Source organism: Pogoniulus pusillus, chromosome 7, assembly GCF_015220805.1.
Source record: "Pogoniulus pusillus isolate bPogPus1 chromosome 7, bPogPus1.pri, whole genome shotgun sequence".
Classification (NCBI taxonomy): Eukaryota; Metazoa; Chordata; class Aves; order Piciformes; family Lybiidae; genus Pogoniulus; species Pogoniulus pusillus.
The window spans coordinates 40,514,601-40,541,211 of record NC_087270.1 but is presented as its reverse complement, the minus strand read 5'-3'; the positions used below and the strand labels follow the sequence as shown (position 1 = coordinate 40,541,211).

The 26,611-nt window shown below is 52.3% G+C and overlaps 1 protein-coding gene across 1 annotated transcript in view; it reads left to right on the top strand.

The window, feature by feature from the left end:
- Window positions 1–4,237: 4,237 nt before the first annotated feature.
- Window positions 4,238–26,611, top strand: part of XKR6 (XK related 6) — a 230,670-nt gene continuing 208,296 nt past the window's right edge. Inside the window, exon 1 of the mRNA XM_064146688.1 lies at window positions 4,238–4,971. Coding sequence (XP_064002758.1) covers window positions 4,238–4,971 — 734 coding nt within the window. The remainder of the gene's footprint in view (window positions 4,972–26,611) is intronic.

The following is a 26,611-nucleotide window of genomic DNA, read 5'->3' as shown; positions in this document are numbered from 1 at the left end:
CCTGCCATGCCCAGGGACACCCTACCCTAGAGCAGGCTGCACACAGCCTCACACAGCCTGGCCTCAAACACCTCCAGCCATGGGGCCTCAACCACCTCCCTGGGCAACCCATTCCAGCCTCTCACCACTCTCCTGCTCAACAACTTCCTCCTCACCTCCACTCTCACTCTCCCCACCTCCAGCTTTGCTCCATTCCCCCCACTCCTGCCACTCCCTCACAGCCTCAAAAGTCCCTCCCCAGCAGCTTTTTTGTAGCCCCCTTCAGATCCTGGAAGGCCATAAGAATGTACCCTGGGAGCCTACTCTGCTCCAGCCTGCACAGCCCCAACTCTTTCAGTCTGTCCCCATAGGAGAGCTGCTGCAGCCCTCTGATCAACCCAGTGGCCCTTCTGTGGACACACTCCAGCATGTCAAGACTGCCTGTCCTGTCAAGACAGACTGCCCAGCTGATCAATGCCCAGCTCTTCCCTGAACATAGAATTATAGAATCATAGAATCAAGCAGGTTGGAAGAGACCTCCAAGCTCATCCAGCCCAACCTAGCACACAGCCCTCAACAATCAACCAGACCATGGCACTAAGTGCCCCAGCCAGGCTTTGACTGAACACCTCCAGGCACAGAGACTCCACCACCTCCCTGGGCAGCCCATTCCAATGCCAATCACTCTCTTTGCCAACAACTTCCTCCCAACATCCAGCCTAGACCTCCCCTGGCACATTCCAGCTTGAATCTGCTCCTCTAGGACACAGCTGGCCACACCTGCACCGATACCCCCAGTCTCACCACTACATTGTATTGTGTCACATAATGCCCAAGGAAATGCTGCTCTTCATTTACTGTGCCAAAGCTACAATCCTTAGCTGCTGTCTTCTCCCACCTGCATGTCTCACTGCATAAGTTTGGGCTGTTTTTGTATCAAAGCAGATGACTCTTCTGCCCCCTGATTGGTTCATGAATTGCAATCTGCACCTACACTTCTATATAAATAATGGGACAAAATAGTTTGATTACTTCTGTGCTGTTTTGCTTTGGGCTTCTCTTTTTTTGTTTGCTTATATTTTTCTTCCCCCTTCCAAACCATATGTAGCAAATGTGCTACACAGAAAAGTTTGGAGCGATGAGGAAAGCTTCCATTTATGTCTCACAGTGGTGCAAAACAAAAGTTTAAGCTTCATACAGGTGCATTTCGTAGCAACCCTGAGGAGAGGGACCTGGGGCTGATGCTGGAGGAGAAGCTCAACAGGAGCCAGCAGTGTGCACTTGCAGCCCAGAAAGCCAAGCAGAGCCTGGGCTGCAGCAGCAGCAGTGTGGCCAGCAGGGCCAGGGAGGGGATTCTCCTCCTCTGCTGTGCTCTGCTGAGACCCCACCTGGAGTCCTGCATCCAGTTCTGGAGCCCCTGGGACAAGAGGGATGTGGAGATGCTGGAGTGTGTCCAGAGCAGGGCCAGGAGGATGCTGAGAGGCTGCAGCAGCTCTGCTGTGAGCACAGACTGGAAGAGTTGGGGCTGTGCAGGCTGGAGCAGAGGAGGCTCCCAGGGGACCTTCTTGTGGCCTTCCAGGATCTGAAGGGGGCTACAAAAAAGCTGCTGGGGAGGGACTTTTGAGGCTGTGAGGGAGTGGCAGGAGTGGGGGGAATGGAGCAAAGCTGGAGGTGGGGAGAGTGAGAGTGGAGGTGAGGAGGAAGTTGTTGAGCAGGAGAGTGGTGAGAGGCTGGAATGGGTTGCCCAGGGAGGTGGTTGAGGCCCCATGGCTGGAGGTGTTTGAGGCCAGGCTGTGTGAGGCTGTGTGCAGCCTGCTCTAGGGTAGGGTGTCCCTGGGCATGGCAGGGGGGTTGGAACTGGCTGCTCCTTGTGCTCCCTTCCAACCCTGACTGATTCTATGATTCTAAATATGGATATGGAAATGAACAAGATGACTGCTAGCCTTCACAGAATCATAGAATGAAGGCAGTTGGAAGGAACCGCTGGAGTTCAGCATTCCAGGCTCTCACCACTCTTGTGCTGAACGACTTCCTCACATCCAGGCTCTCAGCAGAGCAGAGGAGGAGAATCACCTCCCTGGCCCTGCTGGCCACACTTCTGCTGCTGCAGCCCAGGCTCTGCTTGGCTCTCTGGGCTGCAAGTGCACACTGCTCACCACCATTTAAGTTAGGAACCAAAAATAAGGAACTCTCTGCACCATCTGAATTCAGCATCACAGAGATCTGCAGGATCCTGTCCTCTGTGATTCCATTATGACAGCAGTTTTCTCCTTCTGAAGAACTTTGTGCCAGAGTTTTCAGGCCCTTCAATGACTTTGCTTTGGCCACACATGCATCAGCATGCATTCACCCAGAGAGGTCACAAAGCCTGGCTTTCTGTTTCCTGGATCCAAGCTTCAGGCTTCACAAACTTTAGGGCTCCTTCAAGATGACTTGGAAAGGCTGAATATAGGCTTCCCAGGCTGCTTGTTTAATATATGCAAGTCCTCCATCTCTTTAAGTTCATTTTCCCTCCTGGGAAAAAGCATTTTACCTACATTTGTGAACCTTCTCACCTGCTTGGGTTTCTTTTTCCCTGTTGAAATTCTGCCTCTGCAAAGCAGAAACTTTGGCAGATGGTTCTGGAGCCCTGGATCCATCAGCCTTGATATTTTCCTATAGTTAAAACAACAATATACAAGAGAAGAGAAGGGAAAAAGATAAAGAGAGAAAAAGTAGGAGTGAAAGACCAACAGAAAGAAGCAAAAGGAGATAGAGAAGGAGCATCTGGAAGGGACACACATCAAACAGGGAAAAAAATGTCCAGACAGAGAAGGAGAGATGTAAACCCACAAAGGACAGCACAAACCAGCACAGAGACAGTGGATATGATGAACAAAGAAATCTGAACAGGTAGAAAGAGAACCTGGAGGAGCAGTACCTTCAATCTGGTGTACCCAGCCTGCAAGCAGGTCATTTGCAGAAATATGTGCCTGAGGTGCAGCTCAGCCCCAGACAGATCCCAAAACAAGAGCTGAGAGCTGTTTGCTCAGTTAGCTGGAGGTTTGCCTCCTTCAACAAGCAGCTGGGCCAATGGAGGTGGCTGGTCTGCTCAAGCCTGTAAGAACAGGATGGGAGAAGCAGGATCCCTCAAAGGAGGGACAGCTGCAGGGAAGGATAAAGCATATGGGATCCTCGTGTTGGAAGGACAGGGACAGGAGGACACTGCAGTGGAGGGTTTAGGAGGGCACTGAGGCCATGCAAGGCTGGGATGCCGTGGGTGTGCTCCAAGAGTACTGCTATGTGATAGAGGACCTATGGGATGGGGACGAGACAGGAGTTCTCCCTCCCTAGTGTGGCCAAAGGAAGGGAAAAGGCAAAGAGAAACCGAGTGGAGAGCCCGGACTTGGCAAGTGCTAGGATGCTTTGAGAGGTGGGATCTGGCTGAGGGAGGGCTAAGGACAACCTGGCAGCAAAGTGGCGGTCCTGGGATTCGAGGGCAAAGAGGTGATAGAACAAAGGAGGTTGCACTGCAGGATGGGGATCTGAGGGCTAAGACACTGGACTGGGGAGCTGATCTGGGAATGGGATGAGATGGACACAAGGGCCCCCAGCTAAGGATGGTCTAGGGGATGCTGGCACCAGTGCAGAGTGATCGGAGAAGCAGCAGCATGGAACCTGTGGGTGGCGGCACAGAGGGAAGGGGGAGAAGAGCAGTGAGCGCTGGGGCAATGGGAATGGGACAGCAGCGGGTGCTGCTGCAGTGGGAACGGGTGGAGTCGGAACAAGGCAGAGGGCAACAGCGGCTGCCAGTGCAATGGGGCTGGGGCAATGCTAGGTGCTGCCGCAACGGGAACTGGCGACACCGCCCCGGGGCAGCGGGCAGCGGGCCGAGCGCTCCGGACACGGGGCAGAGCGCGGCGCCGGGTGCAGGTGCGCAGGGGTGCCGGCAGAGAGCAGCACCGAGCGCGGGGGACGGGGCGAGCGACGCAGCCCTCTGCGGTGCGCGGCCGGGGACGGAGGGCTGCGGCTCACTGCCGATCGCCGGCCCGGCCCGGCGCACCCCAGCCCGGCCGGGTGGCAGCGCTGCCCGGCTCGGTCGCTAGGCGGCTCGCCCCGTCCTGCGCGGGCACGGAAGCACCGCCCCCGGAAGCGGCGGGCGGGCAGGCGGGCGGGCGGCGGGTGGGGGGGTGTCGGGAGCGGGGACGGGGGGGGCAGAGCGAGCGAGCGCGCCCGGCGAAGGGGCCGGAGACGCGGCGGCGGCGGCGGCGGCAGCAAGATGGCGGCCAAGTCGGATGGCGGCGGCGGCGGCGTGGGCTTCGCCCAGCTGCACAACCTGGACGAGGCGGCGGCGGCGGCGGCGGCGGCGGGCGTCTGCGGCGGCAGCGGCGGCGTCGGGGCAGCGGCGGCCGAGGGCGCGGAGGAGCCGGGCGGCAGCAGCTCCTTGCACATCTGCCACTGCTGCAACACGTCGTCTTGCTACTGGGGCTGCCGGAGCGCCTGCCTGCGGAACCTCTTCGGGCGGGCGGCCGCCGCCGCCGCCGCCGAGCCGCTAGCCCCGCGCCCCGCCGCCGAGGGGCCGCCACGGGCGCCGGAGGGCGGTGAGGCGGGAGAACGACCGTGGCTGGACTGCCTGTGGATCGTGCTGGCGCTGCTGGTGCTGCTGGGGGACGTGGGCACGGACCTGTGGCTGGCGCTGCACCACTACGGCCGGCGGGACTACGTCTGGTGCGGCCTGACGCTGGCCTTCGTGCTGCTGCCCTCGGTGCTGGTGCAGATCCTCAGCTTTCGCTGGTTCGTGCAGGACTACACGGGCGGCGGACTGGGAGCCGTGCAGGGCCTCAGCAGCCGCGGGCCGCCGATGATGGGGGCCGCCGTCCGGCGGGGGGGACCCGCCGGCGGGGTAGGAGGAGCCGGCGGCACCGCCACCCCCGGGGCGCAGCGCCTCTGCAGGATCTCCGTCTGGGTCTGGCAGTCCGTCATCCACCTGCTGCAGATGGGGCAGGTCTGGAGGTAAGGGAGCGGCCGGGTCTCCGTCCCCCCCTACCCCGACCTGGCGGGGAGCGGCGTTGGCCGTCAGCTCGGTGCCCGACATGGCGGTGGGGCGGCGCGCCCGGGGCGGGGGTCCCCGGCCCCTGGCTGAGTGGAGTGGGTGGGTTTGAGAGGAGTCGGTGTCCTCTGGCTGAGATGGGGCGGATGGGGGTCACCGTCCGCCGTGTTCCGACGTAGACGTGGGTCAGTGTCAGCCGTGCGCCGACATGGTCGTGGATCACTGTCGGCTCGTGGTGGAAGGTGGACGTGAGTCAGTTTCACCTCACGGTTTGAGGTGGGTCGCTGTCCTCTGGTAGAGGTGGAGCATACGGGCGTTAATGTCAGCTCGTGGTTTGAGACGGGGGTCACCGTCCCCTGGCCAGGGTGGAGCCAGTGGGGGTCAGTGTCACCTCATGATCTGAGGTAGGTCACTGTCACCTAGCTGAGACGGGAGGCACGGGCATTTCTGTCATCTGCTGGTCCGAGGTGGGCATGGATGAGTGTCACCTCAAAGTCTGAGATCGGTCAGTGTCACTTATTGAGTTGGGGTGGAGGTGGGTCTGTGCCCCCTGGCTAAGGTAGAGTAGATGGGCATCACTCTCACCTCATGGTTCAAGGTGGGTATGGGTCAGTATGGCTTCATTATCTGAGATGGACATGGGTCAGTGTCACCTTATGGTTTGAAGTGTCGTTAGGTCTCTGTCCACTGGCTGCGGTGAGGTGGAGAGGGGTTGCTGTCAGCTCATGGTCTGAGATGGATCTGGGTTAGTGCCACTTCATGGTCTAAGTGGGTTGTGGTCAGTGTGGTGTCCTCCACATGGAAAAGGAGGGCAGATTAAGGGGTTGCTCCCACTTTGGGTGAGGAGAGGTTCCAACAAAATGAGCCTGGGAATCTGAGGTGGGGAACGTGGGGGGAGTCATTGTCATGGTCTGAGATGGATGTGAGTCAATGTTCCCCTGGATGGAGCAGATGCAAAGGCCCCTTTTATGCCAAGGGGACATCCAAGGGGAAGAGAAGTTCCTCCAAAATACGTGTGTAGGTCTGAGGTGGGAGGGATGGGGTTTGGTGGTCCAAGCATGATGTGGTTCTGTGGAGATATGGGTTGACTCCTGCTTCACTGAGGAGACCCCTGAAGGGAGGAGACGTGACTCAGAAACGATCATCTGAGGCTGGGGAGATGAGAATGGGGTCTGCTGTCATCTCATGATCTGGAGGGGACACATCTTTGTGCTCCTCATAAGCGTGGGGAGGGGAAGAGGTTCTGGCTCTCTCGGATGGTGCCTCAAGGGATGAGGTGGGCTTTTGCCACCCCACTGAGATGCGGCAGGACAGGGCGGGGGGATGGAGCTGTTCTTTTGGACAGGAGCTGCTGGGATGGGGGAGGACGCCCCAGGGGAGACAGAATGGAGGCAGGCTCGGGGCTGGGGGTGACCCTCACATCAGCAGCACTGCAGAAGGAGAAAGTCCTGTGGCCCTGGGGAGGCCTTGCCCCACCACTCTTTCTGGAGTTGGGGGGGGCGGGGGGTAGCAAGGCAAAGGCTTGAAAGCAGGGGGCTTGATCTACAGAGAATCTGCGGGGGGCGTGAATGGCGGACCTCCGGCTGCCGAGTGCTGGATGTGCCGCTTCTAGGGGATTGCTGTCCTCCTGGCGTGGATCGACCCTCTCCCCTCGTAGATGCTGAGGAGGTGAGGGTCGCATCCATCTCTGTGTGCTTCTCCCTACCCGGTGAAGGGAGAGCTCCCCCCGGCTCGGTGGCCGCCCCACACCGAGGGGGTGGAAAAACGCAGCGTGATGCCTCGGCTGCGGCTCTGGCAGGAAAGGAAACCTTCTCCTCGGCCAGGCAGCGGGGGAAGTGGGGACGGCATTGGGGCTGCCGGTGTGAGGCTGAAGGTCGGGGACGAGGACTGTTCCCCTCTAGTAGGAGAGGTCGCGGGCTAGAGGAGACACTGACCAGAGGATGGGTCTGAGAAGAGACCCCAGGCTCAGAGGGAATTAAAAAGCATCCTCCGGAGCGAGCTGGAAATTGCGTTATCCTCTCCCAAAAGAGAAGTGGGAGGAGGCAGGGAGGGATTCTCCAGGATGAAAGCCTGTAGAGGCAAACGCTACCACCGAGATCTGACGGGCAGGGGTGTTGTAAGGACAGCTGTAAAGACCCGGCGTGGCCCAGCGTCCTCTGAGATGGGACCTGAGTTAATGATGGAAGGGGCGTGTGATGTGGGTGATGCAGGGCGGAGGGAGTCTCTGCCTTGTGCCGCGGGGTGGTGGATGCACCTCTGCACCCCGTGGGTAGGTTAGACCGTGGGGAAGAGGCTGCAGGTGGGGCTGGGTGGGTTTTGTAGCTTTAAAAATCATTCTTAGTGAGACGATGCTGAATTTGGAGTGACGGCACGTCATACGAAGCTCTGGAGGGACTTGCGTGAGGAGTTAATACCTCCGTGCCGGTGTTTCCCAGGGGAATTAACGGGGCAAAAATAACCTCCCTGGTAGATTTTAGGATTTTTAAAGGAATTTTGCATGAGAAAAAGCTGAAGGGGAAGGCAGAAAGCCATGACCGATGGGGAGGTCTTTTTTTCCCTCCCTACCTTTGGGTCGTCGAAAGGGTTAACTCTGCTGCCTAATGAAATTGGTGAAGAAGTGGCTGGAGTTAAGATGGAGACAGCATGGTTGAGCCTGGGGGAGGGGTGCGTGGGTGGAGGCAGGGGGAGGGCCTTGACACCTCTTCTGAGGACACGGCTCTCTCCAGAAAATGAATATACACATCAAAGATCGTTCTTGTTGCGATGGTTTTTTGAAAGGAGCCGAGGAGGTTGGGGGGGATCTGGTTGGGAAGGACATGTGAAATACACCCCTAGGAAATGAGCCCACGGAGTCGAGCAGTGCAACATCAAACACATATTTCTTCTGCATCTTCAATGTCATTTGTGTAGCGTTCAAAGAACATCGGTTCTCCGCTTCTGCTTGAGGGGGGGGGGTGATCTAGTTTTTGTGTTCGGTGGCTTGGGTTTTCTTTTTGCGGCCGATGTTTAGGCTGGGGGATGGCAGGAGGGGGAGATGTCTGTGGGTGATGCATGCAAAGATGATGGATTGGTACGTGACCCTTTCGTCTGCTTTCCCTGGTACTGAGCCCATCAGCAAAAGCAGTTCTCAATGCAGATGCTCCTCTGGCAAGTTGTTTGGGGTTTTTTTTGTCCTTTTGAAGCCAGGCAAAAAGCAACGATTGTGTATTAGCTGCGGTCGTGCCACGGCTCGCCTGAATGAACAAACGGGGAGGGGGACACTGAAGCGATGAGACGGAGGTGGTCGGGTTGGCTTTTTTGTTTTGATACTCTGGAGCAGAGCTCGAGTTGCCCAGACTTTTCCCTGCTGTGGTGATGCAGAGGAAAAAAACGTTTCCTTCCAAGGTTGTGCAGCGCTGGGACTGAAAAGGAGCTCTGCAGAAATCACGTTAGGTGAAATCAGGGAGTCTTCTCTCCTGTTGATCGCGGATGCCGCTAGCACACGGCTCCTGCTTGCTTAAGGCACGCTGGACAGCGTGGAGCTGCCTCCCAGCACCTGACGAGAGCAAGAATTAACTTCATGGGATTTGTGGTCTGGCATCCCTGAGGGTGTCTTTTGGCATTCCCACTGTAGCTATTGCAAACGCCCTTAAGCTTAATCTTGGATGCGGCGATGGGACTGATACTGGAAAGCGCCGTTTGAGCCGCGTTTGCCTGCAGCCTAATCGCTTCGTGCCGGTAAGAAGTTTGTACGTGGAGGAGGAGGAGGAGACTTGAGCTGATGTAAGTTGAGTGTGTAATGCTGCGAGCCCGTTTTCCCCCGTGATCGTGGCTACGCACTGCCACTCACATGGCGTCATCAGGGTTGTACGTTCTGGCGTACGACGAGGCGCAGAGTGTGGAAGGGACAGCTTGGAGCTGCGTGGAAATGCTCATCCTGAAGAGGCTGGGGTTTGACATGAGGGAATAACACAGTTCCTGAAGGGATTTCTTTCCCTAAGTGTCAAGGTGTCTTGTCAGTAAGATGCTGAATAAAATCACTTCGTACAGCAGAAATACAAACATACAGCAAGCTCTTATTTTAGCAGGGTTGCCTCTTCGTTTTGGCACAACAGTGGCAGAAGCAGTTTGCTTTTCATCTTTCTGGATGGGAGCTTTGTCATCTCTTCATGTCCTTGCTTGTCTTATTTGAATGTTTGACCAGACAGATGTGGGGAATGCAAGTTCTGAGGAGAAGCTTAGTAGTGTTACTGCTGGATTTTTGTGGTTACTTTTTCTCAGCTGAGAATCAAAGGTAGGGTTAGTGCTGTCTGCTTGGAGTAGCTACTAGAAATGAAGAGTGCATATGCATTGTAAAAAATGTGTGTATATATATTTTTTTATTCATATATATATTTATTCATATATATATATATATATATATTTATTCATATACTGGATGAGGCACTGAGTGCCATGGTCTAGTTGATTGGCCGGGGCTGGGTGATAGGTTGGACTGAATGAGCTTGAAAGTCTCTTCCAACCTGCTTGGTTCTGTGATCTCTAATGGCATTCCCACTGATAAAGCTCAGCTCCTGAGGTTTTGACCTCTACAAATCTACAATTGGAATCATAGAATCACAGTATCACAATATCACAGTATCACAGTATCATCAGGGTTGGAAGAGACCTCACAGATCATCAAGTCCAACCCTTTACCACAGAGCTCAAGGCTAGACCATGGCACCAAGTGCCACGTCCAACCTTGCCTTGAAGAGACCTCCAAACTCATCCAGTCCAATCTAGCACCCAGCCCTGTCCAGTCGACTAGACCATGGCACTAATGTTCATTTTTCATCTCAAATCTCTTAGATTTTTTTTATGTGAGATAAAATCTCCTTCTCTGAAGAGATTCCAAACCTACCTGGATGCAATCCTGTGCAGCACACTCTAAGTGACACTGCTTTAGCAGGAGGGTTGGACTAGATGATCCTCAGAGATCCCTCTGACTGCCACCATGCTGAGATTCTGTGATTATCTTAAGAACTAGATCAGTTCCCCCAGTCTGTCCCAAAAGTGAAGGATACCAGCTGGGGCACATTCCACTTGCTCTCAAGCTGCAGAAGGTTTTTCATTGAGGAGGGATGTTGCAGTGCTGTGGTTTTGCTGGAAGTAGGCTAAAGGCAGGTCAGCCATGGGAACTTGCTTTTTGCAGGGCTCTTGCTTTCTTGAAGCCATTCAGCTGTGTAAATCCAGGAAAAAACAGTTTTGCTTTGGAAGTTTTCATATCTTGGCTACTTGCACAAGTTGTATTAATGATATGTCCACTGCACCTTTGTTTAACCTCTGTTCTAAGTGGGTTAGTGGGTCGAGATTGCTGTCCTGGAGCACAGAGTTTAGAGAGCATAAAGCTCTGTTGTGGCATGCTGTTAGAGAAAACATTATTGGATTCCATTGGATTAACTCTATGTGGAGTTTGAGCTAAAATGAGTGGTGATCAGCAGGAAGATTACTCCCTGCCTTTTGGACTGACAGGAAGGGTAAGTTTCATGACTTGACTGTAACAGGGTTTTGGGATGTTGTCTTTAAAACTGTTTTGGATGCATATATAGGGAAAAAAAAGGAATGCTGTACAAAAAAAAAAAGCCATGGGAACCAGAACAATCCTTGTCACAGTGCTGAGAGTAAAAAGCATTTTTATGTGTGTATATATATATTTAAAAGAAAATTTTCCTGTGATGGTTTGGGTGTTGTACCCCCCCCCCCTAGAAATCACCCAGACTAGAGTCAGCCAGCTCTGGAAATTGAATGAAGCTTATATTTACAGCTTAGCACAATATAGAAGCAGATATTTACAGCATATACAGTTATAGACAGAAATATACAAGGTAAAAGGTAATACAGAAACACAACAGCCCTGCCAGAAACCTGAGTCCCCAGGAGGGGCTCCCAGACGCCCTTCATCTTCCCCCTACCCCTCTCAACCATGCCCCAGTCCCAAAGAAGAATGGAGGTTCAGCCAGGGGGTTAGGAAGCAAAGTGGATTAGCCAAAGAAACAGCTGAGATGGCTGAGGTTAGAGATGCAGCTCAGCCAGTTCCCCAGCAGTAGAAGCCAGTGCCTTACCTATGCTTTTATTTCTTGTTCTACATCTCAGCAAGCCTATGAGGGAAGCAGACATCACCATTGTTTTCCTTCCATAGCCTGCAATCTAATTCTTCTCCCCAAAGCATTCTATCTAGCTTCAAACTAGCACATTTCCCAAGGCTGGGTGAAAAGTTTGACATATCATTTCTGAGTGGAAACCTCAAATCTATATGTTGTTCCTCTTTTTGCATGTCCGGAGGTGGAAGGATGAATCAGTGGGTTTAAGTGGAAGATGTGGTATTTAATGTCTACAGGGTGAGTGGGTTTAGACTCTGCTAAAATACTTTCTTCTGGGATGAACTGTTGAGTTAGGGATGTGCTACTTTGAGTTGTCTAGAAATACAAGCAGCTGCAACTTAGGAGATACCCACTTGGGTCCCTTGAAGTGGGAGACATCTGCTTGTCGAGCGACTTGTGAAGAAGAAGCTGCTGACCTAAAGCCGTCTTGGTTTGGGCCGTACAGAGCCTCTCTGTAAATGTACTGCCTGCCCTGGCACACTTGGATGTTTTCTTTCAGCTTTCTCTGGTTAGCTTGTCTGGCAGCTGAGTTTTCCCCTTCAGCCAAGTTTTAACAGCTTGCTTTTATGCTATGGAGTTTTGTCAGCTTTTGACAAGTTGGCAGAGGGAAAACATTCTGTGATAGATGATAAATATGTTCTCCCTACAAAAGCAGGTCTGGGGTATAACTTTTTTTCCAGTGTGGTGGTTCTCCCTTCCAAAAACCTTATGGGCTCAGCCTCCTTCAGGTTCTACAAGTTCCCTACAAGTGCTAGGTCGTAGGTGTAGAGGTCCAAAGACGTTGACTCTGAAGCGCAAGGCAGGCAAGTCGTGTGTGTGGATAAAGAAGAATCATCATGACCACAGTAAAAAGCTTCATCACTTGAGTAGGGTCTCCATTGGTTTTAGGTGGTGGCCAGGCCCTGTGTCTTGTTGAGTGCTACCCACTAGAGGGGGTCAAACCACAGATGTTGGAGCAGATCTGCTGTGCCAGCCTTGGGAGGGCAGAGTTTTCTCCAAACCTTTTCTTGGGAGGAAAAAATGTGCTGCCCTGACCCAGTAGGAGCTTGCCTTGCCTGTGCAGTTCAGTGTTTCTTCACCAACAGCATGGCTTGGATAGGTGGGGAAGTGGGATTGAGAGGAGAAACTGGACTTTGCTTTCCTCTTGGATGTGGGGAAAGGATTGAGGAAGAGCCATGTGGGTACAAGGTGCCCTGTGGGTTAGGTAGCCCTGCGGTGACAACTGCTTGTCACCTCTTCACCATGCTGTGTGGGGAGGAGGAAGGAGAAACAGAAGCATCTTGGTGACCTGACTTTGTTCCTACTGGAACTAGCATCAAGTTTGCATGGCTTTCAGGATATGGTAATTCAGAGAGACCACCTCTAGGAGTCTGAAACCCCTAGGGGAAGGTGGCTGTTTAGATGTTGGGTTGCAGACTGTTTCCCTAAGCGTTGCTACTTGCATGGTCTTGGACCAGACTGTTCCTTTTCAGTTGCTCAGGCTTCAGGCTGAGCTGCAGGAAGGACAGTTGTGCCACCTTTTTATCTAGGTGCCCTATGGCTTTATCTCTCATGCCATTGGCAACCTGAAAGTGCCTTTCCTGGTGGAGGAAAGGCAGTGTGAAGGGAAGGAGGAAAGCTGGCTCACCCTTTTCCTTGTTAAAATTATAAGCTCTCTATTTTCCACCCTTCTAGACACTTCCATTTTGCTTTTAGCTGCATTGAGCAAGCTTTATTCCTTGCAGTAGTTCTCCTCTCAGTACAAATGTAGGTTATTCAGGGAGCATTTCTCCTAATGAAAAGGATGGAGGTAGAACTGATGGTGATAAAGCATCTCTTTGGAGGAGAGCTGCTTCCTCTGCCTCGAGACTGCAAGGAACAGAAATTGGACGTCAAACGTGTAATTTTCCTTGGGGAATGAAGGTGAACCTGTGGAGAAGTCCTGATCCTTCACAGAACTTCTCCTTCTGCCTTCATTTTGCTTTGTTTCCCTTGAATCCTGACTTGATTTTTGGCACCTCACTGTCACAGAAGATCAGTGGTAGTGTAAGCCACTGGTTTAAAACCATAAAACTTTTCGTGAGGAGGAACTGGAATCCCAGTAGTGCTTTGATACAGCTAGAGACAAAACGAAGCTGTAATGAGAAGCATAAGCAAAGAGCACGTGCCAAATATTGGTACCTCATCCATCCACCTCCTTCTGATGTGCTGGGATTCAGACTGATGCTCCGCTTTGCTGCCACTGCTTTAAGGCACTGAGGTGCTTTTCCCAAGCAGGGGAAGAGCTTCCCTGGGGAGAGGGAGCTTTAAGAAACCCTCAAACCGAGCAGCAGTCTGGCGGTGGGAGGAACAGCTTGTGTTTGTAACCCTATGGAGAGGAACAGCATGACCTTTGCAGGCAGCTCAACAGGCACATCCCACGTCCTTGAGGGACTGGTGGTACTCGCAGTGGCAAGGATGTTCTGCAAGTCTCTTCCGAGTTGTGGGACTTGGCATTGGGCTGTGTCCCATGGCTGGCAGCAGGTCCCTGTGCATGGATTGTTATTTGCAGCCCCCCTCACTCTGGGAATCTGTGTTGCCTGCCCCCCTGTATTCCATTTCAGCCTGTGTTTGGCGATATGTAACTGTGGTAGGAGCTGTGTTTGCGTTGCTCAGGAGGAGTCTCAGCAATTGCTGTTTGTCTGCCCTTGGGCAAATCTGACCCATGGACTGAGTACTCCATTAAAGTATGCCCCTACTTGGATGGCTGAGCTATGTGTCTGTGTCTGCTTTTGTCATACCAGGATAAATGGATGTGTTATTCCTTCCACCAATGTCTCAAAGCCCTTGCTGAACCAGCAGCTCTGTTAGAGCAAAATCTGGTCTTAGCCAAGGCACCAACAAAAAAACCCAGAATGAGAGGCAGTCTTAAATGTGTCCCCAAAACTATAACAGGATCTGAAGACTCTGCTTCTCCTCGTGTCTCTTTTCTTCTGAACTCTGTGAGAGCTCAGGTTCACCTATGAAATATTTACAGGCTGTCCTTAAGTGACTTCAGCTGCACAGAAGATCTTCTGCAGAATTGGCAGCTTTGCTGGAACCTCCTGTCTGAAGCCCAGAGCCTTTCTCACGAAGACCTCCTCATTCTCTGCTCCTCTCTGCATGGTAACTCCTTAGGATGGTTTGGCTTACCTACTGCAGAGGCTGTTGAGGACTTTTTCATCCCAAATAAATATCTGGGTGACTCTGCTTTAGCAGGGGGGGTTAAACTAGATGATCTCCAGAGGTCCCTTCCAACCCCTCACCATTCAGAGATTCTGTGATCTGGGTATTATTGTATCCTCTTTTGCAGAGGATGGGTTGAGGGAATAAGTATGTTCTCACTTGTCCAGAACCCCTTGGGAGATAGGATCAAGACAGGAGTGCATCATAAATGCTGCCTTAGTGCCCTGCTGTAGATGGGCAGTGAACAGGAATGAAGAGAAACAAGGTGGTTGTAAGCAGGCTTAAATTAGCACTACGGAGGGCTGCACTCCTGCTGGGCTGCTCTACTCTATTCCCCTTTCTACTTTTGCAGGCCATCTTGCTGTGGGAAAGATTTGCTGTAACCTCCCTCCAGTTTGGCAGAACTCTTAATTAAAATCTCTTCAGAAGCCACAAAGCAAAAGGCTCTGGCACCCAGAGCTGTCTTTATCATCTTTCTAATTAAACTTGTACTAGAAGCAAATCAAACCCAAGTGATGGAGAAATGTGGCCAGGTGCTGGAGCCTCCTTGAGCTCCTAAGTCTTGCACAGTGGAGTTATCTGTAGGACAGCAGTGGGGCAAGGCTGCTGGAGCATGCTCCTGCTTCACAGCTCTCTGCAAAAGTAAATGAAGGATGTTTTCTTGTCCCATCAGTGGGATGGCTCAGGATTGTCTGCTAAAGTAGGAGGATGACAAGTATCAAGGATGACGTCCCTGGAGGTGCTTGGTCGAAGACTGGATGAGGCACTTAGTACCATGGTCCAGTTGGCTGGATAGAATCATAGAACCATAGAATCAAACAGGTTGGAAGAGGCCTCCAAGATCATCCACTCCAACCTAGCACCCAGCCTTAGACAATCAACCAGACCATGGCACCAAGTGCCTCATCCAGGCTTTGCTTGAACATCTCCAGGCACAGCGACTCTACCACCTCCCTGGGCAGCCCATTCCAATGCCAATCACTCTCTCTGACAACAACTTCCTAACAACATCCAGCCTAGACCTCGTCTGACACCTCCCTGTGTTCTCTTGCTGCTTGCTTGCCTGGCAGCAGAGCCCAACCTCACCTGGCTACAGCCTCCCTGCAGGGAGTTGCAGACAGCAATGAGCTCTGCCCTGAGCCTCCTCTGCTGCAGGCTGCACACCCCCAGCTCCCTCAGCCTCTCCTCACAGGGCTCTGCTCCAGGCCCCTCCCCAGCCTTGCTGCCCTTCTCTGGACACCTTCCAGCACCTCAACATCTCTCTTGAATTGAGGAGCCCAGAACTGGACACAGCACTGAAGGTGTGGGCTGTCGGACTGGATGATCTTGGAGGTCTCTTCCAACCTGACTGATGCTGTGATTCAATCCCTGTGTCTAGCAAAACCACTGTTTCCCTGGTTATAACAAAAAGAGAGTAGTTTAACTCTTTGTGCTTGGTTCCCCTCCATTGGCATTAGTGGATGATAGGACTGGCAGTAATGTTTGATGTACCAAGCCCAGACGACAGCAGTAAAGCACCAGGAGTAGCTTCGAGTTTGGGATTGGAATTCATCCCAGTTATGTCTAAGCAAGGGAAAAAAAAAGAGCAACAGAGGCCAATGTTGCTGAAGTAAAAATTGTAAAGAGTGGTGTAAGCAGAAGGCATTTAAATAATGTAAACAGTCTGGCATGGGAGGAAGGATGGGAGGCGTTCCAGAAACAAAGGGAAAATAGTTCTAAACCATACCACTCTAAAAAGAGTTGCTAAAAATACTGCAACTCTTGGATTGCAGAGATTATCTCAATTAGTGCTTTTCAATGTATCTTTACAACAGAGTTGTAGGAGTTCACAAAAGATAATAGAGCCTACGAGATACAGAGAAGTGATATTAATTTGTTTAATTAAAAGGAGGAAGGGCTTCCTAAAATAAGATTCACTTATCTTTGGTCTCAGAGAGGAACGAGGTTAGAGGCAGGAAACTGCAGCTTGTGGCATGGTAGGGCTGGGAGTAAGAGCTCCTTTCTTAGAATCATGGAATCAAGCAGGTTGGAAGAGAGCTCCAAGCTCAGCCAGCCCAACCTAGCACCCAGCCCTGCCCAATCAACCAGACCATGGCACTAAGTGCCCCAGCCAGGCTTGGCTTCAACACCTCCAGGGATGGCAACTCCACCACCTCCCTGGGCAGCCCATTCCAATGCCAATCACTCTCTCTGACAACAACTTCCTAACAACATCCAGCCTAGACCTCCCCTGGCACAACTTGACACTCTGTCCCCTTCTTCTGTTGCTGCTTGCCTGGCAGCAGAGCCCAACCCCACCTGGCTACAGCCTCCCTTCAGGGAGCAGTAGACAGCAATGAGGTGAGCCCTGAGCCTCCTCTTCTCCAGGTTAAACAACCCCAACTCCTCAGCCTCTCAGTGACTTTCAATAGCAAATCCCTACCCCTGGGATTAATGTGCTATGAGAGCAAAATGGTGTGATTTTACATTTCCAAGAGGATTTTGTTTGCTGTTTTGGGAGAGCAGGAATTGGCTCCAGTAGGGAAAAAAAACCCTAATGCAGATATCAGAGCTTTCAGGTGCACACAATTTTACCTGGGCAGCTCTAGAGTGATTTGCCATTGGAAGAAGAGGAGGCTCAGGGCTCAGCTCATTGCTGTCTACAGCTACCTGAAGGGAGGCTGTAGCCAGGTGGGGTTGGGCTCTGCTGCCAAGCAAGCAGCAACAGAACAAGGGGACAGAGTGTCAAGTTGTGCCAGGGGAGGTCTAGGCTGGATGTTGTTAGGAAGTTGTTGTCAGAGAGAGTGATTGGCATTGGAATGGGCTGCCCAGGGAGGTGGTGGAGTCTGTGTGCCTGGAGGTGTTGAAGCCAAGCCTGGCTGGGGCACTTAGTGCCATGGTCTGGTTGCTTGTTGAGGGCTGGGTGCTAGGTTGGGCTGGCTGAGCTTGGAGCTCTCTTCCCACCTGCTTAATTCTATGATTCTATGTTCTTTATGCCCTCTTTGGCTTCGGAGACACGCTAACATGTCAGCATCGATGTCCAGCCTCAGCTCTGCCTGTACAACCCTTGGCCTGAGGGAGAAGCATGCATTTTTATCCAGCTATATTTTACAAAGTGTAGGTAGGGAGAAGACCCTCACGCAGATGTAAATTAAATTTCATCCCCTCCCCCCCCCTGGAGATGTATATTAAAATGTTAAGTAGCACTAAGCTCTGTATCCCAGCTCAGCAATATTTCGAGGCGCTTTATTGCTTTAATGGAGGGATAAAATAGAACCTGCAATTATAGTAATTTTTTCTAATTGAATATTTTGCTTTATTCTTTCCCTTTCAAAGCATGACTGTAAGTATTAGCCTTCAGAAAGCTTTGGAAATATTTATACATTCCCTTTCTGGCAGTGGATGTAAATAAGCTTTTTCTTGGGCAGACCGTTTCAGGCTGTCCTGGCTGGGGGAGTGGAACAGCTCCAGAAAGCAGTGGGCAATAAAGCTTCCCCTGCTCAATGTGGCCATAGAATCATAGAATCAGCCAGGTTGGAAGAGACCTCCAAGATCTTCCAGTCCAGCCTAGCACCCAGCCCTGGCCAATCAACCCGACCATGGCACTAAGTGCCCCAGCCAGGCTTGGCTTCAACACCTCCAGGGATGGCGACTCCACCACCTCCTGGTGACTCCACCATCTTCCCCTGGGAAATACAAACTCACCTTCCCCTGGGAAATACAAACTTCCCATCTGTTGGAGAGGGAGGAATGTGATGTTGCAAGCAAAGCACTTTCCATCACCCTCCTTGGGCTTGACATGATTGTCAGGCATCTCTTTTATTGAGTTGTTGTCCACACAGGTCTGGTGCTCGGCAGCCACTCTCTTAACCCCAGGCTGAGTTCTGCATGGGTGGGTGAGATCCTTGATTTCTGTCACACAGGCTGAGTTTGGGGAGAAGTAGAGGAAAAAGCACCTTGTGGATCTTGCTTGAGCAAATTGTAAATGGCAGATAAAAGCAAAACTTGAAGGGCAAGGTCCTTGCTCCAAACCATTTGAGATGGTGGGGCAGCGATGCTGGCAGTACAGATGATGTTAGGTCCAGCTGGAGAGCTGTACCCAGTGGAGTTCCCCAGGGATCAGTGCTGGATCCAGTCCTGTTCAGCATCTTCATCAAAGGCATTGATGAGGGGACAGGCAGACAGAGTCTGCTCAGCAGGTTTGCTGATGACACCAAGCTGGGAGGCTTGGCTGATCCAGCTGGAGGCTGTGTGGCCATCCAGCAGGACCAGGACAGACTGAGAGCTGGGCACAGAGGAACCAGATGATGTTCAACAAGGACAAGTGCAGAGTCCTGCAGGAATAATAGGGAAGGAATAGTAAACTGCAGCAGTACAGGTTAGGAGGTGATCTGCTGGAGATCAGCCCTGTGTAGAGGGACCTGGGAGTGCTGGTGGAGAACATCCACAGCACAGCAATGTGCCCTTGTGGCCAAGAAGGCCAATGGGATCTTGGGGTGCATTAAGCAGAGTGTGTCCAGCAGATCAAGGGAGGTTCTCCTTCCCCTCTACTCTGCCCTGGTGAGACTTCATCTTGAATACTGTGTTCAGTTTTGGGCTCCCCAGTTTCAGAGGGACAGGGATCTGCTGGAGAGGATCCAGCAGAGGGCTGCAAGGATGATGAGGGGACTGGAGCACTGCCTGATGAGGAGAGGCTGAGGGATGTGAGACCTGGGGCTGCTTAGTCTGGAGAAGACTGAGAAGGGATTTAATCAATGTTTATAAATATATGAAGACTGGGGGTCAGGAGAGGGGGACAGGCTCTGCTCACTGCTCTCTGGGATAGGACAAGGAGCAATGGATGGAAGCTGCAGCACAGGAGGTTCCAGCTCAACACAAGGGGGAACTTCTTGACTGGAAGGGTCCCAGAGCCCTGGCACAGGCTGCCCAGGGAGGTTGTGGAGTCTCCTTCTCTGGAGCCTTTGCAGGCCTGTCTGGATGTGTTCCTGTGTGGTCTTGCTCTGGCAGGGGGGTTGGACTTGATGATGTCCTTGGGTCCCTTCCAGCCCCTAACATCCTTTGATCCTGTGAGATGGGGAATGAACTTGCATCATGGAGTCATATAATGCTTAGGGCTGGAAAGGACCTCCAAAGGTCACCTAGTCCAACCTCCCTGCAGTCAGCAGGGACATCCTCACCTAGACCAGAGCCCCGCTGAGCCTCACCTTCAATATCTCCAGGGAAGGGGCCTCAACTAATCATACTGACTACATTATTGGCTGTTGATGGAGGTTTTTGAAGTAGCCATTTTTGGTGACACAAAATGCTAAGTTTTCAAACATCAGTTTTCAACTTCAGCCTCCAGCAGGCAGAAAGATGCAGTTAAATTAACACAAGAACTGCGCTGTGCCTTCGCGGTGCCGAATCTCTGCTTTAAAGAGTGAGAGTTGCTGATACCTCCTCCCCACGCACATCCATGGTGGGATTGCTATCAGCTTTACACTGTTGCAGTGGCTGTCTCCTCTTCCAAAGGGAACTTTTGATCCAATAAACTGCTTATCTTGTGTAGTTGTCCTTTCATCTGGAGTGGGTGGTGGGCGAGGGCTGATTGAGGGCTCGGTGTTGTGGTTCGGTTATGAACATTAATTAGGAGATGGAAATAATTTGGAGCAGTGTGTACCAACGACTCTGCAAGCACTGTCTGCTGAAGTGCACCTCTGCCTCCCTCAAGGGACACCTACAGCTAAGAGTCCAGGGAGGATGAGAAGTCATAGTTCTTGGAGATCTCTTCCAACCTGGTTAATTCTATGATTCTATAAGCAGATGGCAAAAAAAGACTCAGTGATGGCAAAGGTACTTTCATCTTGCAGGGAAGAGGTGTTCTCTAAGAGGACTTTGGGGAAAAAAAGCCACCTCAGTGTATGGAGGCAGTCACAGAATCATAGAACCAGTCAGGGTTGGAAGGGACCACAAGGAGCAGCCAGTTCCAACCCCCCTGCCATGCCCAGGGACACCCTACCCTAGAGCAGGCTGCACACAGCCTCATCCAGCCTGGCCTCAAACACCTCCAGCCATGGGGCCTCAACCACCTTCCTGGGCAACCCATTCCAGCCTCTCACCACTCTCCTGCTCAACAACTTCCTCCTCACCTCCACTCTGACTCTCCCCACCTCCAGCTTTGCTCCATTCCCCCCAGTCCTGTCACTCCCTGACAGCCTCAAAAGTCCCTCCCCAGCTTTTTTGTAGCCCCCTTCAGATGCTGGAAGGCCACAAGAAGGTCACCTGGGAGCCTCCTCTGCTCCAGCCTGCACAGCCCCAACTCTTTCAGTCTGTGCTCACAGCAGAGCTGCTGCAGCCCTCTGAGCATCCTCCTGGCCCTGCTCTGGACACACTCCAGCATCTCCACAGCCCTCTTGGATTAGAGGCTCCCTATTACAAGTCCAACTGGGGTATGTAGTCAGATACAGGCTGTTGTGCCAACACCTTGACTTGATGACACGGTGAGGAGGTTGCTGTAGTGCTTTGTTTCCCAGCATTTGTTTTGGCTGGGCAGGGGATGGCTTCTTTGGGGTGAAGTGCCTCGCCAAGTCGTGCGCATCAGCGTGGGAGCTGGAAGTTGAGGCTCTCACATCAGCATGTGGCTGTCCTGGCAAGCTGCACCACAGGCTTTGGTGCCTTTGTTTTTGTGAAGGACACAAAATTCCTCAGTGTTTAATCTTACCTTCTCACTCTAGTTCTCTTGTCACACGCTGATGTAAATGCGGTCTACAGCTGGCATTGGGAAAGGCTTCAGCCCCAAAATCTCCTGACACTCACTTCTGGATGATACATGAACCCCTCAATAAGTCCATCTCAATCCTTTATTCTGCTGAAAGTTGCTCCTCTGAAAAAGAGGCACACAAAATCCTACCAGAGGCTCTCATAAAGCCTTGCCTGCTGGGAACTCCCCTCAACGGCCACAACCTCCACTTGTGAGCTGAGCAGTGGCAGCACTAACCTTAGAATCATTAATGCTGGAAATGACCTTTATGATCATCCAGTCCAACCCTACCCTGAATCAGCCAGGGTTGGAAGGGACCAGATGGATCACCTAGTTGTCAGCAAGCTAGGAGCAGCTGTTGATCTGTTGGAAGGTAGCAGAGCCCTGCAGAGGGACCTGGCCAGGCTGGATGGGTGGGCAGAGGCCAATGGGATGAGATTGAACAAAGCCAAGTGCAGGGTTCTGCACTTTGGCCACAACAACCCCAAGCAGCACTACAGGCTGGGGCCAGAGTGGCTGAGAGCAGGCAGGCAGAGAGGGAGCTGGGGGTGCTGGTAGAGAGGAGCTGAAGCTGAGGCAGCAGTGCCCAGGTGGGCGGCAGAGCCAATGGCATCCTGGGCTGGCTCAGGAGCAGTGTGGGCAGCAGGACAAGGGAGGTTCTTCTGCCCCTGTGCTCAGCACTCCTCAGGCCACACCTGGAGTGCTGTGTCCAGTTGTGGGGCCCTCAATTCAAGAGAGATGTTGAGGTGCTGGAAGGTGTCCAGAGAAGGGCAGCAAGGCTGGGGAGGGTCCTGGAGCAGAGCCCTGTGAGGAGAGGCTGAGGGAGCTGGGGGTGTGCAGCCTGCAGCAGAGGAGGCTCAGGGCAGAGCTCATTGCTGTCTGCAGCTGCCTGCAGGGAGGCTGTAGCCAGGTGGGGTTGGGCTCTGCTGCCAGGCAAGGTGCAACAGAACAAGGGGACACAGCCTCAAGCTGTGTCAGGACAGGTTCAGGCTGGATGTTGTTAGGAAGTTGTTGTCAGAGAGAGTGATTGGCATTGGAATGGGCTGCCCAGGGAGGTGGTGGAGTCTGTGTGCCTGGAGGTGTTGAAGCCAAGCCTGGCTGGGGCACTTAGTGCCATGGTCTGGTTGGTTGTTGAGGGCTGGGTGCTAGGTTGGGCTGGCTGAGCCTGGAGGTCTCTTCCAACCTGCTTGATCCTATGATTCTCTGATTCTGGTTCCCCCCCCCCCCGCTGTGGTCAGGGAGAGCTCACACTAGGTCAGGCTCTGATCCTGCTCTCTTCAAAGCAGGACGCTAGGAGAAGCCACCTCCTGCGGGTGCGTTCCTCTCGCAGCCCACAGGCGCTCCGGGGGTGCCACCATGTGTCACAGATGCTCAGCCTCACAAATGCCTCCCGTGTGCCTGTCACTGACTGTCAGCAGGCTGTGATGGCTGTCAGAGGGCAACCGTCTGCATCAGCAGGGTCGCTTGGTCCCTTGCTCCCTGCCCTGCGTGGCTGGGCTCAGTCTTTGAACCAGCAGCTGCTTTGCTTTTCAATTGGGCACTTCAGATCTGGGATAAAAAAACCCAAACCATCAAAGTGAACCTCACTGTTGGTGGATACAAGGGGGAAGAAAAAAAAAAAGAATCAAAAAGAATCAGGACACTCAGTAGGACTTGAGGGAGTAATAAATCTGTTCTATATTTAATCTGCTATTTATCGCAGCGTCACTATGAGACCACTTCATTTGGCTACTTTAACTGTGGCTAAGAATAACTGAATACTTGGAATATGGAGAAAGTGGCTGGTACCTGGTGGTAGCTGATGGGATCCAGCTTTAATAGTTATTGATTGGAGTTTTCATAAAGCTCCCAGTAATGTCACATCTTAGCCACTGTATGTTGGGAGTTAAAACCCTCACAGTTATTTCGGATGAGAAGGAATTGTAGATGTTCAGTTTAAGCATCCTTCAGTAGCTAAAGGCCTTCTTGTGGCCTGCCAGGATCTGAAGGGGGCTACAAAAAAGCTGGGGAGGGACTTTTGAGGCTGTGAGGGAGTGCCAGGAGTGGGGGGAATGGAGCAAAGCCGAAGGTGGGGAGAGTGAGAGTGGAGGTGAGGAGGAAGTTGTTGAGCAGGAGAGTGGTGAGAGGCTGGAATGGGTTGCCCAGGGAGGTGGTTGAGGCCCCATGGCTGGAGGTGTTTGAGGCCAGGCTGTGTGAGGCTGTGTGCAGCCTGCTCTAGGGTAGGGTGTCCCTGGGCATGGCAGGGAGGGTTGGAACTGGCTGCTCCTTGTGGTGCCTTCCAACCCTGACTGATTCTATGATTCTAAACACAGGCAGGACTGGAGAGCTGCCTGGTAGAAAAGGACCTGGGGGTGTTGGTGGCCATCCAGCTGGACGTGAGCCAGCAGTGTGCCCGGGTGGCCAGAAAGGCCAACAGCATCCTGGCCTGCATCAGTCTCAAGTTGTGCCAGGGGAGGTCTAGGCTGGATGTTAGGAGGAAGTTGTTGTCAGAGAGAGTGATTGGTATTGGAATGGGCTGCCCAGGGAGGTGGTGGAGTCACCATCCTGGAGGTGTTGAAGCTAAGCCTGGCTGGGGCACTTAGTGCCATGGTCTGGTTGATTGTTTGGGGCTGGGTGCTAGGTTGGACTGGCTGAGCTTGGAGGTCTCTTCCCACCTGCTTGATTCTCTGATTCTCTGATTCTATGGTCTGGTTGATTGGTCAGGGCTGGGTGTTAGGTTGGACTGGATGAGCTTGGAGGTCTCTTGTGACCTGTTTACTCTATGATCCTCTCTGATAATGCCCAGTATCTCAGAGTGTGCAGGAGAGTCTGAAAACCCCAACATGCTCTGCTAAGAAAAGAAGAAGTAACCCTAAGTAAGAGGAACGTTTTCCTTCCAGAAATTCTGGAGAGCAAAAAGTAAGCTTAAACACTGCTTTTTAGTCCCAACCCCCTGACTGAGCAGCATAGCAGTTACCTGAAGAATCCTTCCACCTGAATCATCCTTCCAAACACACCTTAATTGATGCTTTATTACCATGCGTACACAGCCGGGTTCCAGTCTTTGTTTTCCTGCTCTGCAGCTGAATAATCCCCTTTACAGAGCTGTGTTTGTGTCTGGTATGGCTTGTTGCACAATTAAGGCTTCGTTAAGGGCTCTCATTATTTCAACTTCTTGTGGTCGAGCCCTGCCTGGGACTAACCACTGAGTTTTCTGTTTGAACACACAGATCTCGCTGTAATTCTCCGCTGCTCCTTTCACCAGGGACTGGCTCTTTGGATCACAGCATCACAGTATCATCAAGGTTGGAAGAGACCTCAGAGATCATCAAGTCCAACCCTTTACCACAGAGCTCAAGGCCAGACCATGGCACCAAGTGCCACGTCCAGTCCTGCCTTGAACAGCTCCAGGGACGGCGACTCCACCACCTCCCCGGGCAGCCCATTCCAGTGTCCAATGACTCTCTCAGGGAAGAACTTTCTCCTCACCTCCAGCCTAAATCTCCCCTGGCACAGCCTGAGGCTGTGTCCTCTTGTTCTGGTGCTGGCCACCTGAGAGAAGAGAGCAACCTCCTCCTGGCCACAACCACCCCTCAGGTAGTTGCAGACAGCAATAAGGTCTGCCCTGAGCCTCCTCTTCTCCAGGCTAACCAATCCCAGCTCCCTCAGCCTCTCCTCGTAGGGCTGTGCTCAAGGCCTCTCCCCAGCCTCGTCACCCTTCTCTGGACACGCTCAAGCATCTCAATGTCCCTCCTAAACTGTGGTTCCTGGGAGCTGAGCAGTTTTTTAGCAGTGAGGGTAAATTATTTCTGACCCTTCTGTTTTTCTTGTTGCTCTTTAACTGTGCCATCAGCTCCAAAAGAAAAGACCTGCTACAGCTACCGAGAGCGACCTAAGTGCAGCAGCGTGGAGTCAGGATTGGAGTTTCATTTCTGATGGCTTTACTGCCTTCTCTGTGTGGGGCTGGATTATTTCCCCCTCTCTTTTAGGGGCTTAGGGGATTTGTAAACCAGCACTCCTAACAAAGGTGGCTGAAAAACTGGGAAGGGCACAGCTCTTTTGCTTCTCTGAATGAATTTGTTTTTCGGTCCTGAAAGCGCATTTAGGGGGAGATGGAGAGGGAAGGCAAAGTCATGCTTTTGTTTTGGAGAGGAGCTGCCAAAGTATTTCACATAGGAATTGATGAGCAAGGATGTACCTAGTGTAAATTTGTTAGTTAGTGCCATTTCCCACACTGAAATTTGAGCTCAAAGCTTGTTAAGCCTACTCATTGCTCTGGAGATCATCTAGTCCAGCCCCTCTGCTAAAGCAGGGTCACCTAGAGCAGGTTGCACAGGGTTGTGTCCAGGTGGGTTTGGAATCTCTCCAGAGAAGGAGACTTCCACAACTTCTCTGGGCAGCTTGTTCCAGTGCTCCCTCACCCTCACAGGAGAGGTTCTTTAAGGCCACAATATGTTCTCCCCAGGACCTTCTCTTCCCCAGGCTGAACAACCCCAACTCTCTCAGGCTGTCCTTACAGCAGAGGGGTTTAGCTCTCAGATCAAACCTTCATGCAGGAGCATCTTCACTTTGCTTAGAGCCCCAGGCAATGTGACATAGAATCATAACATCATGAAATCATAGAATCAACCAGGCTGGGAGAGACCTGGGTCCAGCAGAGGGCTAGGAGGATGATGAGGGGACAGGAGGGCATGGCTGATGAGGAGAGGCTGAGGGACCTGGGGCTGTTTAGTCTGGAGAAGAGAAGACTGAGAGGGGATTTAATCAATGTTTATCAATATTTGAAGGCTGCCAGGAGGGGGGGGGACAGGCTCTGCTCACTGCTCCCTGGGATGGAACAAGCAGCAATGGATGGAAGCTGCAGCACAGGAGGTTCCAGCTCAACACAAGGGAGAACTTCTTTAATGTAAGGGTCCCAGAGCCCTGGCACAGGCTGCCCAGAGAGGTTGTGGAGTCTCGTTCTCTGGAGCCTTTCAAGGCCTGTCTGGATGTGTTCCTCTGTGATCTGTGTTAGATAGTATTGTCCTGCTCTGGCAGGGGGTTGGACTGGATGATCTCTTTGGGTCCCTTCCAACGCCTAACATCCTATGATCCTATGACCTCCAAGGTCATTCAGTCCAACCTATCACCCAGCTCTATCCAATCAACTAGACCATGGCACTAAGTGCCTCATGTTCAAAAGGAACCTCCTGGATTCTGGTTTGTTGCCCCTTATCCTGTCTCTGCACCACTGAAGAGTCTGGCACCATTGCCTTGACCCCTTTAGATACTGGTGAGCATTCATAAGGTCTCCTCCCATTCTACTCTTCACCAGGCTAAACAGCCCCAAGTCTCTCAGTGTTTCTTCTCCAGAGAGATGCTCCAGTCTGACAGGGACAGTGTTTCTGGTGGGGCTCAGATGCTGAGTCCTGCTCAGCTGCTGTGAAGCTGCTGCTTGAAAAGGACCACAGTCCTCAAACATCATAGCATCATAGAATCATAGAATCAACCATGTTGGAAGAGACCTCCAAGATCATCCAATCCAACCTAGCACCCAGCCCTGTCCAGTCACCTACATCAAATGCACTTTAGGGCTGGATATTTCATCTAGCCTTGACTCTT